This window comes from Serinus canaria, chromosome 11, assembly GCF_022539315.1.
Source record: "Serinus canaria isolate serCan28SL12 chromosome 11, serCan2020, whole genome shotgun sequence".
Lineage (NCBI taxonomy): Eukaryota > Metazoa > Chordata > Aves > Passeriformes > Fringillidae > Serinus > Serinus canaria.
The window spans coordinates 5193376-5207576 of NC_066325.1; the positions used below are offsets into that span (position 1 = coordinate 5193376).

At 38.8% G+C, this 14201-nt stretch overlaps 1 protein-coding gene across 1 annotated transcript in view; it reads left to right on the forward strand.

The window, feature by feature from the left end:
• LOC103816792 (neural-cadherin-like) overlaps positions 1 to 14201 on the forward strand; it is a 61297-nt gene that overhangs the window by 16656 nt on the left and 30440 nt on the right. Inside the window, exons 4-11 of the mRNA XM_050979047.1 lie at positions 2155 to 2359; positions 4029 to 4140; positions 5319 to 5568; positions 8322 to 8464; positions 10858 to 11030; positions 12032 to 12200; positions 13007 to 13177; positions 13708 to 13880. Of these exons, the coding sequence (XP_050835004.1) occupies positions 2155 to 2359; positions 4029 to 4140; positions 5319 to 5568; positions 8322 to 8464; positions 10858 to 11030; positions 12032 to 12200; positions 13007 to 13177; positions 13708 to 13880 (1396 nt within the window). The remainder of the gene's footprint in view (positions 1 to 2154; positions 2360 to 4028; positions 4141 to 5318; positions 5569 to 8321; positions 8465 to 10857; positions 11031 to 12031; positions 12201 to 13006; positions 13178 to 13707; positions 13881 to 14201) is intronic.

Sequence of the window (14201 nt, forward strand, 5' to 3'; positions counted from 1 at the left end):
GTGTTACATCATGAAGAAAGATATCCTGTGTGAAAGAATACATTAATTTTATGTGTCAAATTTGGAGAAGTGCGTTCACCACCAAGAGAAAATTGGAAAAACCAAGATTCTTTTTCCTGTCTTCATCCCAATGACATACTGAGCTAAAATGAAGATGCTACAGAACTTTCCATTTTATTTCTCCATCCTTTGTATCTCCATGTCAAATGAAGTATCACAGAAAATGTTAGTAAAATAAGTCCATCTGAATACTCAGTCCCTTCTTTTCCAAACTGTTTTTTTCCTTACAAAAAATATTTTCTCTTCCACTTGAATTGAGAATACTTTTGTCCAGTCAATGTGTTCCTTCTGTGGCAGTTCAAATGTTATTAATATTATATTATCTGTGGTGCTAATATTCAGTCTGGAACATTCAGTTTTACAGTGTCCAAATAACTAAGAACTCGTAAGATTTTAAAATAAAATCTCAGTAGATAATAAGGGTTTTTTTAAAACTGCAATGAAATTAAATTGCACAGGCATAAAAGAAATGGAAAAACTGCAAAATACTATAATGTCCAACAGGTTCCTGCTGTCTTGGGTTCAATAATGTTTAGAATTAAAAATAAAATTATTCATAACTTTTTTATCACTCTTAGAAATAGGTTTGCACACCTTAGATGATAGTAGATTAGTCAGTTAATCAAATGACTTGGTGATATCCAAAAGGAATGAAGTATTTTGTGGGGTTTTTATAATTAAAAAGGTTTAAATATACACAATGAAACTGTGAAAGTTTTTTTCTGTAATGTGTTGTCCAGAAATAGCCATGAAAATCCATGTGGAATCCTAAAGTTCTCTTATTTAAATTGGACCAATTACCCAAGTATGCAGGTGTAGTGGTTTGGTTTGCCAAACCAGAACAGAGTTGCTGTTGTGCACTGAATTTCTGGGTTTAGGATTTCCTAATTAGAGCCCGTTTTAAGGCTGCTGCTGAGCAGAGGAGCATTACCAAATCTTTCCTTTCCCTTGGTCTGCCTGTCACACCAATGAGCTACAGCTGCACAGGCAGCCTGAGATGAGGATATACAAAGATAAAAAAGGCAAAAAAAGTTTTCAGTTGGGTTGTTAAATGTGATCCAGCATTGCCTTGAGATTTTCAGTGCTGACAAGAGAGGAGAGGTGGCTTGAACGTGCAGCTAGGGCAGGGACCTGGAAGGAGAGCAAAATAATTCCTGTTGGCAGGAATGCAGTTGTGCACTGGCTGAAACTGCCTGTGAGACCTCAGCACAGGAAAATACAGGAGAAGACTGAAGTGAGATAATCACCCACAGCAGTGCTGTCCATTGGTTCAGTAGTGCACCAGAGGGAAGTGAGTGAGGCACAGCAGCTTGACAATGCAACGGGGGAAGAAGGAATTTGCACAAAATGAGTTTGTGGTTTTTTGACTGTAATTATCACAGGATCATGTTGGTGTGTTCTCCTGGGAGATGGAATTCTTTTTCCTAAGAAACTTGTATGTTAAAGCAAGAGAACTTGAGGAATTAGTTTTCTGGTTTAAATCCTTTAAAAATATTTATTTTAAAATTTCTTCTTTTACTTCTTATTGTGGGTGTTTCCACTTGAAGGCTTTTAAACACATTGCACTTCAGTGGAAAAAAGATAGTGTCAGATGAGCTAAAAATATATGTCCACTGTAAGCTGTAATACACACTGCTGTTAGGGCCTGGCTTTTATCCTTTTGCTGTTATCTGTTGGAACTTTAGGATGGTATGACTGCAGCAAACTTACTGTGCTGGTATTAAAACAAATCTTTTTCATCTTTGCTTTATCTTTTAGTTTCCTGCCTGAAAACCATCACTACCACAGAAGGAAGTTGAAGTAGGCAAATTCAGTTGCAGCAAATTTTAAATCTTCTCTTCCTGCATTTTTAATCCTTACTGTGTTCTGCTTCCAAGAATCTTTATCTGTTTTAACCCCAAGGTGATAGAAGCACTGTGTAACAAAATGCTTGAATTTGGTGTTTAGATACAGCTGTCACTGACTTCATTGAGGATACCTCTGAGCAGACCTGCAGGGTTGCACCATCTTTCCTGATATGCATCGCTTTTGTCATATTTTTCAGAATGCCGTGTTATGTCCTTGAGTCCTCTCTTTTTATTTCTTTTAATGCAGCTTTCTTACAGTCACTGCTGTGTCATATCAAAAGAAATCCCTGAGCTACAGTTTGCTCACTAATCCTGGGGGTCTGTTCAGCATTGATGGGGCAACAGGAGAGCTCAGTCTAACTCGGAGTGTGGATTATGAAGGGGACCCCCACCAGTTCCTCCTGTTGGTCAGGGCAGAGGAGAGCGAGGAGCAGTTCAGCACTGCTGCTGAGGTAGGTGTTCCCCTCCAGCAGCCTGGCTGCATTTCCATTTTTCTTCATCCTTTTGAATCTGAACAGATTCACCAGGAGCTCCCATTTCCCCATGCTGGCTGTTCTGCTGTCCATTTCAAAAGTCTTTCTGTCTATGGGGAGATGTTGAGGAGTGGTTTAGGTGCTCTTGGATTTCACTCTTGCAGATGCTCTAAAAGCTGTTTCTGTATGCCATCCCATCATAGATCCCAAGCCATATCTGGTAACACATGGAAATGGGCGTAGCCAAGCCAGACATGAGGTTTTGTCTTACTCTACTTTAATGAAGCATGAGGTATATTTGAGATTATTCCACTCTAAAGCAAAGACAGGACAAAGAATTACTTGTTTTGTAGCAAGGACATAAAGTGAACTCTTATGAAGAAAGTAATAAAAATTCACTGATATTAAAGGCTGATGGTTTGTGGTATTTTAGAAAGCTGTTTGACAGCAAAAATATTTCTTAATATAGTTATTACAGTTATTTGAATTCAGAGACTCACTGAATTAGGAAAAACATACTATATGAGTTTGTTCCTGCTGCAGGAAATAAGATAGGGAACTGGAGACAGAATTATTAGGATCAAGTGGGAGGACACAGAGAGTCAGGAAGCAGTGTGCCAGTGTAACAAACACTGGCTGTAGCACACCAGAGCCTGATAGTTTCAGTTGACCCTTGTATACTACAAGATGAAGAATGGTAAAATATGACTCAAAAGAGGATTATGAGATGATTTTACAATAGTTTAGCCTAGAGGTAGTTTAACTTGTACCTGCTTTACACTGGTACAACCTCAATAGTTGAGAGAGCAGCTCTAGTTCATGCATATGTGCTCTGCAAGGCTCATGGAATACAGCTCTGCCTGGTGCTCTGTGATGCAGAATGCCTTCACTAACTGCATGAGGTGCAGCCACCAGAAAGGCTCCTTTACACACTCCTTACTGTTGGGAGTGTAAACTGTGGACTCATATTTGACACAGGAATAAGAAAGCATTTGTAAAGATGTTAGAGGCAAAATTGTATCTCTTGGTTTTCCAGAACTATAGAATATCCAGAGTTGGAAGGGACCCACAAGGATTGAGTTCAACTCCTGGCCCTGCACAGACACCCCAACAATCCCACCCTGTGCCTTGGAGCATTGTCCAAGCACTCCTTGAGCCTTGTCAGGCTTGGGGCTGTGATCACTTCCCTGGAGATAGGTTCCACTTTTATCTGATTTGTGCTGCTGTAATTAAATTCAGAACTTGCTACTAGAGATTTATAATGCTAAAATGTAATATGCTTGGCAGTAGAGTTTTTAGTGTTACAAATCACAGAAGTGTTGCAAGATAAGATAATGGAAAAAGGGTGCTTGGCAAGCAGATGGTGCATTTTCCTTTAAACTAGTAATAAGGAATAATCAATGGAGATGAAGGGTGAGTGGAAAACATTGCTGCAGGGTCAGGGACTTGGCTATTGCTAGTATCTCGGAATGTAATATTTCAGTGGCACTCAGCAGAAAAAGAGCAATCTAAGAAAAATGTCTTATCCTAGAGCTGCTGAAGACTTCAAGGATGTTTTTGGTAAATTCTTCCATGTGGTATTTCCAGAGCAGTGAGGTCATTCCCTTGATTCCCTTTGCTGTTTAACATTCCCCTCTTCTCCATTAAGGTTTTGGTTGTAATCACAGATGTGAATGATTGTGCCCCCGAATTTCATCAGTCGATTTACAGCAAAGTCGGTGTTCCTGAAACAGTTCCTATGACAACTGCACTTCTCCAAGGTTAGTGCTCCTGAAGCCATTTATTATGTTCACTGTATTTTTCTCCCTTGCACCACTTAGAATTCAGTTCAGAAAGCAAAATTACCTGTCCCAGTGTGGGTTGTTGCAGCTCTCTGAAGGCAAATGATACCTTGTAGATTCGTGTCAGAGTTATTTACTGTTGCCACAGCCCAAACAGTTTTGGGGGACAGGAATGCAAAGGAAACAGATTCTTTGTGGAATTTTGAAGGATCAGAACTTTGTTGTGGTTGGTATTACAGCAGCAGGCTCATAGTAGCAGTCTTGCTACATTTCTTGAAGGAAGAGAGTGATCCTGAATCAGAAGTTATGGACAGCTCAGCTCTCCCTCTCTGCCTGTCTCTGAGTCCTGTGTGGGCTTGCTGTAGGAATTCTGCTCTCCTGCATTAACAGCCTCTTGTACACTTGAACTGTTCTATGTGAGGTTTGGTTTGGATGCTTGACAAGAAGATTTTGCTTCTTCCCGGGGAGACCAAGAACTTGAGCTTCAAGTGGTGGTGCTCTGTAAAGTATAGCAAGAAAACAAATTTGTGTCTATTAAGCAAATGTACAAGGACCTTGTATTAGTCTTTAACCCTTACATAAACTATCTCTAAATCTTGAGGGGGGGAAGGAAATTAAACTGCTGGAAAATTGCCTTTCCCTGGTAAGTAGGCTTTTGTAACCTCCACTTGCTCTGCTTAGTGATTTATCCTGTACTAATGGCAGTTTGTTAGTTACTGTTCTGGTAACTGTGCTTTTAGCATAGGTTGTAGGTTATGAATAGAATCTGACAAACACATAATGGGCATCCATTGACTAATATATGTAAATATCCCATCTTTAATTTCCCAATGTGTGATCTGAGTGATTTTGAGTCAGCAGTGTAGGTCAGGTGGACATGAGAATATACTTCTCTATGTGAGAATATATTCTTGTTAGCACAGGACTCTTTAACAAAGTCAAGATCTAGCATCTAAATTCTCCCAGGGACTTAACTTTTGGTTTTTTAAATTATTTATTTTTGAGTAAGGGTTAGTTCACCAAAAAGCACAAGGGACAGCAGAGTTCTCCGATTTCAGGCACCACATGCCAAGGCAAATCCTGCTACAGTAAATGCACTTACCATTCCAATTCACTAACTTTGATCTACACAATGTCTTTCTCTTCTCTTCTACCAGTGACAGCCACTGACTGTGATTCCAAGGAGAATGCCCAGCTGCTGTATTACACTCTGAGCCAAGACTTCAGCATCACTTCTCATGGCACTATTTTTCCAGCCACACGGTTGGACTATGAGCGCCCTAACCACCTCTATGAGTTCATCATTATGGCTGTGGATCAGGGGGAAGAGCCCAGGACTGGCACAGCAACTGTTAGGATCCATGTCTCCAATGTGAATGATGAAGCACCTGAGTTTTCTCAGACTATGTAAATACATATTCTTCAGACTCTGTTATCTTTTACTGTTCCTTTTTTATTTTGGTTGAATGGCTGATCACAGAATGGCAATGGGCTCTGGTTCAGTCCAGGCTGAGAGCTGGTCTGACCAATGTGGGATGGTATTTTGACTCTGAAACTCTCGATTAAAAAAAAGGTAGTATATAAACAATATCTCTTATTACATTTTTATTTATTACTATTTATTATATCTCTTTTATGCACTTTATTTTTTCCAGTATGTACTGAAAGAGATGGTGCAATAATATTGGATTATACAGTTCAGGAGCACCCTTCCCCCACCAAAGGAAATCAGGCAGAAAAAACAGGCAACAGAGTTGTTGCCATCAGCCCTCATCTAGAGACATGGGGGAATTTTGCCTTTTAATTAGGCAGTTTAAACAGAGTCAGCAATCTGCATCCTTGGTTTATAGCTGTCAAAGAAAAATGCTTAGATGACACAATCCTAAATGGAAACTGAATTACAAAACCCACAAGATAAATGCCATTAAGTGGAGTTCACTTAATTTCACTTTCCATCCCCTACAAATTGTATGTGAATATTTTTTTCTTCTAAATATGTGTAAGCACTTTTCTTCCCTAGCTGGGACTCAGCAGCGTCCAAAGCAATGCCAGAAGTGCTATAAACAAACTTGCAGTGATGTTAGAGGCTTAGTAATGGAATTTCCAGTCAGATTCTGCACCAGCCTTCTACTCTTAAAAGTAGAATTTGCCCAGAACAAAACCAAAGCAAAGATTTCAGTGATGTTAAGCTTGGGGTTTAGCTGAACAAAACATCAAAGCTTTCTGACAGCCCTTGTTTTATGCGCTGATAACCTCTGGCTTCAAAATCTCGTGCCTTCCTTTCTTTTCTAAACATTGCTGAAGAGATATGGCTTGAAAATTTTGATCTTTTGTAATTTAATATTGGATTTCTCTATATTTTCAAATACTAAACCAAGTTATGTTTCTCACTCTTCCTATTTTTCATTTAATTTCTTTTGCTATTCAGAGAGATTGAATATTTATCTGCATCTGTTCCTAATATTTTAATCAGAAGCCAGTGATACTGCTCAAGATGCTGTAAACATCTCTAACAAATTGGAAACAGGAAACATAGTTTAAAAAAAATCCCTGCCAGCTCTTGTACTTAAAGTTTACTGAAGAATATAATTAAAATAATATTATTTTAAATTACCAAACCTTCCCAAGAAGCTTTTCTGTTCTCTGTGCAATAGCAGGGAAACTACTGTTGTGTGTATGTGTAGATAGGCATTGGAATTGAATTCATCCCCTGGAATACAAGTCATCTCAAGGTTTTGGTTAACTAGGCTTTGATTTTGCTTTATCTTTCCTGTTATAAAAAAAATCCTGAACCCAGAGGTAAATTTCAGACAGAACTTAGCTGAAATTTTCCATTACATGGAATCATTGTGAACATATGTAAATTGGGGCCTCTTGAGAGACTGTTTGCAGTTGTGCTCTGTGACAGACTAATACAAATCTAGGTGATGATGTTGTCCTTCTAGCCCTTTGTTCAAACAGATTTACAACCCAGTATAAACTCATGATTCCTTGCCATGAGCTCTCTTTCATTGCAATTATTCTTTATCTCAGTTAGGAAATGCTTAAGGCTACCACTCTCATTCATATTGTCAGTTTTTACTTTCTCTTTTTTAAGAGATCTCTTCTGAACTCCTCTCTCCCTGTATTTCATATAAAAAATTATCAGTATTACTGTTCATTTGCTTTTGAGATGCACAGTTAAGACAGTGTCTTGAGGTTTGTGACTGAGCTAAACCAGAATGATTTACTTCTCTTACTCCATTGCATATAAAATTGGGGGAAGAAAAGAAGCTGTTTCTATGGAGGTTTCATAGAAAACACACATATCTCTACAACAAAAGCAAAGGAAAAGGTTTTCTGTGCATCCATTTTCTTTTCCTTTCAATTTTTTGCTATTCTCAGCATCTGGCCAGTGTGTCTATAAGCACTCTAACCCCGTGGTGCATCTGTATTCTGGTGGATACAGCCAGCTGCAGTTCACTCTTACAGCTGAGCTTTGGGATATCTCCTGTGGACAGGCCTGGTGGGTGCTCAGTCTGCCACATTTTCAGTGCAGTCAGATAAAATAATAAATATTTGGGACTTTGCTAAAGCAGGGGGCTTTTCTACTCCAGAGAGCATTAAGCTTAGGCTGATAATGCCTTTTAAGAGCTTACAATGTCAGTGATGTGTCTGGACTTGAGCAGAGATTTTTGTAAAACTGACATTATGCATATATCCTCTACATCTCACTCTCATCTTAGTCCTGCTGTGGCAAGGACTGCACTGAAAGTCTTTTGAGGGCTTCTGTCAGAAAGTGCTGTGATGGGAACTGCTTTAACTTAGAAAATGTTAGCTTGGAGTCTTTGAATCAGGAAGCTCATTTTTTTTAAATTAAAAAAAACCCAAGTGAATTCTGCATTTAGCACAAGTCTTGTTGCACAGCTCATCTTCAAGGCTGTTGAAAGTCTGGAGGGAAATATGGGGGTAACAACAGAAGGATGTGGATGGCTCTATAGATCATCAATGCTATCATTTCACTGCTTAACAAAAAAGCATCATATCAGTATAATTAGAAAACTAAAAATTCCTGACGTGCCCTTTGAACAAGCAGTTAGTAGGTGTTGTAAAGCTTAGTTCTGTAGATATTATATCCTGCTTAAATTCATGCATGTGCTGTTGTCTGGGTTTTTTAACAGCTACAGGAGCTTTGTTTCTGAAGATGCAGGCCCAAACACACTGATTGCCACAGTTAATGCTGTTGATCCTGATGGAGATGGTGTGACATATGATATTCTCTCTGGGAATGAGAGAGGGAACTTTGTTATCGACCCTAAGAAAGGTAATTGTACATTAGCTCTTTGCTGCTGTGGTCATAATGTGGGTTTTGTTGTGATGCACCTTGAGTTTGGTCTTACTATCTGAATAAACTGAATAGCATATGCTACCTTTGAAGCTTTATTTTAAAAAGTTCAGGGAAAGAATGCATACACTCTCTTATAATGATAAAAATGTTATGCTTTCCTCAAATCTGTGTATAATTGTCCTCTCTTACCTGTTCAGGGTTTGCTTTCAGTCAGTAACTTAATAGAGGGCATTATTATAGATAACAGGTAGCTTAAGAGACAGTAACTTAATAGGGAATGTTATTTTTGATAACAGGGTGACATTCCAAAATGTCAGACAAGTGTCTGGATAGAATTTAATATAAGAAACTGGACATCTGGGATTTTAAATGAGGCTTTTCCCACCCCATGCTTTTGTCAATGTCCTGATCATGCTGGTGAGAGCTAACATTTCTTGGCTGGACTTGTCTGTGCTGTGCTGACACAAAGTGAAGTGTTTGTAGGTGGAATGAGACTACCATTGTTTTATTTCAGTGAAGTAAATCTGAACTAACCAAGTTAGTTAGTTCAGTTACTGAACTAGTTAGTTAGTTACTGAACAGTAGAGTAATCTGAACTAACCAAGTATATTTTTCATTTGAGATTAATCATTCACCTGACCACTGTTGTTTAGCCAAGAATACTGCATGCATGAGAAAAAAAAAGATGTGGGGAGGATACATTGCAGTTTAAGGCATTTGTTCTGGAATGCAAATTTTCCCATCTTTTTAAGTTCTTTTCAACAGTCAATATTTTCTAAACATAAGAAAAAAGATTCCCACCACCTTGGTGTCCTCATTAGGAAAAGTAAATAAAATAAGTGCACAAACACCAGCATCCGAGTAGGTTGGCATATCCCTTTAAATTAATAGGATTTATTTGCTGTTGATTGCTTGAAAAAACAGAAGAGGATGTTTTGAGATTGAAACAGGCAAACAAATTGAAATCCCATTGAAGGATTGAAGTAACTTAATTAACTTCAGTTAAACTACTTTGTATTTTGAACTGCAATCAAAATCTGAACTTAGATTTGCCAAAGCAGAAGCATTGAATACATAGGAAGGAGCAAGCTGCCCTTAGTTATTCCTTCACTTTATTTCATAGAGTTCACTTAACATGAAATTTTAATTTCAATGCAATCATGGTTTTGCAATATTAATGTTAGATTCTGAAATGTTCCCAAAAATACAGTCTGCAGGTAACTTGCAAACATTGAATTGTGACCCTGAGTTTACTATGAGCTCCTTTACTTCCTTTCTGACTAAAAAATAGAGTTGCAGGTTCCAGGAGTTAAATTTCTACGGATGCTTAGGTACCTGAAGAGGAACAAAGGTTTTGAAAGTGTCTAAAAGCTACAGCATTAATATACATGACACTTCTGAAGATCTTTTTTGTGAGAAACAGATGTTTTTGGTCAAAGCATCTCAACATTTGATTGATAGCATCTCTTGGGATTACCCCTCTATCTTTAATATAGGAAATCATGTATAGGTACATTTAGACTTTTTTGCCAATTAATTCTATAGTATTTGAAACTTAACTTTAAGAACGTTAGCATTTTTTCCAAAACACTTTTATGTTTTTGTTGCTGAATAAACCAGTAAAAGTTTATACAGTGGCTTACAGCAGTTTCTTTTCAGGAATGATGTCAGGGGAATAGTCTGTACCCTCTTGTAGAAATGTGGAGGTATATTGGAGAAGTGTCAAAGATAAGTGCTGCAGCTAAAACAATACATTTTCAAGTAAATTTAGTGACATTGATGGTGTGAAAATACTCTGTTGTGATGACAATTGTGATTATTCCTGATGAATAACTGATGTGACGGATGGTGGAGCAAAAGAATGACAGCCCCTCTCTGCAGGATCTCAGGCACTTGTGGTCCCTTCTGAATTTGTAGCACCTCTTTCTGCCAGTGCTTCTGTGTCCCACCCAGCAGGCTGTGTCCTCTGGGGAATTCTGAGAGGCAGGACAGAGGTTTCTCAGCCTGTGCCTCTGTAGCTCAGTGCTGCTCTGACTGAGCTGCTGCAGGAAGGTAAACTTGAAGGAGTCTCAGCTGAGCTGTCCATGGCAGCTGCAGATTGATGAAAGCCATTATGTGCAGGTCAGCTGAGTTGTGGCTGTTGGCTCAGTTTGCTCTGGAGACAAACCTGCTGACAAACCTGTTGTGATGTCTTTATTTTGTTTTAATCTGGGACTGCAGTAAAAACACTGTAGTCAAATTAAACAGCACAGCCTAATGCTTTATTGGTGAATAGGAAAGCCAGAATGCTTTGATGTCATGCTTACTAGTGAGAAGAATAATGGGAATGGGTTAATGCAGCAAAACCCCACAACCTGTTGTTTTTACAGGGCTAGTTAGACTTCGTGCAAGCCCATTTCCTGAGCTGCAGGGGACAGAATATGTTCTGAATGTCACAGCTACTGATGATAATGCCTCTGGAGGGCCCCATCCTCTCACAAGTACTGCCCAGGTTGTTGTGAAAATTGATGATGTCAACAATAACAAACCTGTCTTTCAGAAGGTAAATATATGAGCCTCTGGCATTTGCACTGGACTCTGTAAAAATGTTTTAGCACTGTTGGCACTGCAGGTGTGCAGCAGATGAGCTGGTCAGGAGGTGCTCTGCTTTCCTCTGGGTCCTGTCTTCTCCTCCTTTTCCATCCCTCCCTAAGGCTTTCAGGGTTTGTTCTGCTCTTGTAGCAAAACAGCTCCTGTGAGCTCCTGTCTGTTCCCTGAGGCTCACCTCATCTCTGGCATTTCAGAGGGTGAGGCCAAGTGAGACACTTCTGGAGACCCCATGTGAGCAGCAATCCACAGGGATAGCTGTCTGTGCAGTGGGCTTGTTCCACAGTACTCCAGAACACCTCTCTAAATTACTTAGGTTTCCTTTGATGATTGTGTGTCTGCAACTAATGAAAGACAGAAGAATGAGTGTTTTAGCTTAGATAGGGAAGTACTGTAAAAAAATCAGTGCTTGAATTTGGTTTCAGAATGTTATTTCATATTAAATATCTGTTGTCTAAAAATTTCAGGTGTGGTATTCATGGCTCAGATGCTGATGAGCAATGTTGCATATTTTGAAAAGTCAGCAACTATTCATGTCAGTCTGAGAAATTCTCAGTAGCCTCTCCTTGACAAAATTACTTTGTGTAGAAATCCCTTTTTTATGAAAACAATTCTGTGGTTTGGGCAAGTGTATGCCCTCTTTTTTATTAGACCTTTGCTAATATAGAAAAATACTTGCATTTGAAAGCAACTTTAATTTTTTTCTCCAAATATTTGCATTAGCTGGAGATACTCAGTGACCTCATGTTCTGTGTTGTTTGTATTACCACAAAATAGCAAGGGAAATTTAAATTAATCATGGTAAGATAAAGCTTTAACAGCTCAGCATGGCAATGCAAGTGTAGCTAAATAATTCTTTTTTCCTTCTGCTAGTATACCTTTAAATCAAATGGCAAGGGAAGTCCTTGAATTTTCTGTTTTAAATTGTTCTTTCTTTCTTTTCCTCCCCTCTCTTAGTGCCAGTATTATCGGGAACACGCTTCTGTCCTGGAAAATCAGCCTTCAGGGACTGTTGTTCTGCAGGTTGAAGCCACTGATGCTGATGAAGGGGCCAATGGAATAGTGAAATATGGCTTGATGCACAGAGATGGTGTCCTGCCAGCATTTAGCATTCACCCTGACACAGGTAAAGCAAATGTCAGTGCTGATAATGGTATAGAGAAACCACCTCGTGACACTGTTGGAGAAAAGGCTTAGATAAAATCAGACTTCATGCTTTTTCATTTAGTGTTGTGACTGCAGACCAAATATAAACTGTATTAACTGCATGAGCAAGTCTTCCATGAAACAAAGTTTCATACATGTCTAGTACTGAACTAAAACTGATGTTTTCCTTGAAACGTGAAAGTTCTGCTTTATGAAGTTACTTATGTGCTCTTGTAACTGGATTTAAAAACCCAAACAAACCTATTTTAAGTGTACATTATCTTGCAAATCACTTATATGCCATTATTAGTAATGGCATATAAATGATTTATCCAAATGACAGCAGTCTTACAAACGGCCAAGGAACTAAATCTTAGAAGGCCAAAACTAAGTTCAGGCTGAATTTCTGGAGGATAAAAGATATGAAACATTCCTTTACCCTGTACTTTCTGCTCTTCAAAATAAATAATTTTTTGAGAAACTCATTCTCTTAGCTTGTACTTACCTCCATTTTCTAAACTTAAATTACACTTCCATTCTAATTCAAAATCCTCTTGTGTGTAGATGTAAGTGTAACTAAAGTTTGCGTCTGTCTGAGCAGTAAAATGTCAGCTGTTGCAATTGTTAAATCTCAGGGCTGGATCCTTGAACCTGAAGCTGATGTTTTAAGTGTACTTAAACCTACTGCATTGTATCTCAATGTATTGACAGAAAAATAAACATCTGCTTGAAAAATATTGCCAGATGCACAGAATTTTAACTCTTTGATGTTTAATTTGTTTTCAGGAGTTCTGACAACTGTTCAGGTATTTGATCGAGAAAAGCAGAGGGAATATCCCATCACTGTGACAGCAACAGATCAGGCAGCGGAGCCACTCATTGGAATATGTCAGATCAATATTGTCATCCTGGACCAAAATGACAATGACCCCAGATTTGAAAACACCCACTATGAATGTAATTGAGAGTCATTGGATAGAGTTTCAGTGCCCTGAGTGTGAGCGTACCCCATGTCTCAGATTTTTGGGTTTTTGCCTATCCTGGCAGTAGAACATGTGACAAATTTGATGCATCCAGAGATGCACTTTGCTTGTTTATTGCAGAGCTGTTACTCACTGTAATAAGTGTTATGTAACATGTACAGCCTTGGATCATAGGCCTGCCTTATGGGAAACTTCCTTGAAACAATAGCCATGTCGTTCATACAGAGCAATTATTCTCTGGGTTAAAATACAGTTAAAAGAAGTATCTTATAAGAAATAAGAATTCCAGGTTATGAATAGGGTAATATGAAGTTCAGTTATGATCTGCAGCTCTGGAGTGATAGCAGCCCTTTAAAATACTCAGTATGTGTGGCTATTGTTACAAGGAAGAGAAAATTATACCAGAGTAATAATGTATGGCAGTTATTTCTTTATGACTTACTAAAATGTCTGTGGTAGTTTAGCAAATCAATAGTCAATTTGAAATATCTTTCCTTCCATTAGATTTCCTTAGAGAGGACACAAGAGTTGGGACCAGCTTCCTGCGTGTTGCAGCCCGTGATGATGACTACAGCTCAAATGCTGCCATTACATATTCCATAGCAAGTGATGAACCAAATTATTTACAGATTAATCCTACCACAGGCTGGGTGTTTGTGAACCAGCCCATATCTCAGGTATGGTGCTTGCTTTCCTTTTTAAGCTGAGTATTTCAATATATCATAGGAGGGACTGAGGTCATGAGTTTGGGTTACCCCTCAGGTTGAAGGATCAGTACATTTATTTAAATTAAACATGAGCCTAAGGCTTTTAGCTGCTGGGTTCATGGACTGTGAATTGCATATGAGCAAGCCCTGCTTTCAGCTGGGAAGCAGCAGCCATGGCACTGCCTCTCAGACCTGCTCTTCCCATTTCCCTGGCCCTGGCATGCTGATTCCAAGGGCTGGAGGGCTGAGATCAGAAGCAGAGGAGCAAGAACACAGGTGTAGGACTTCATT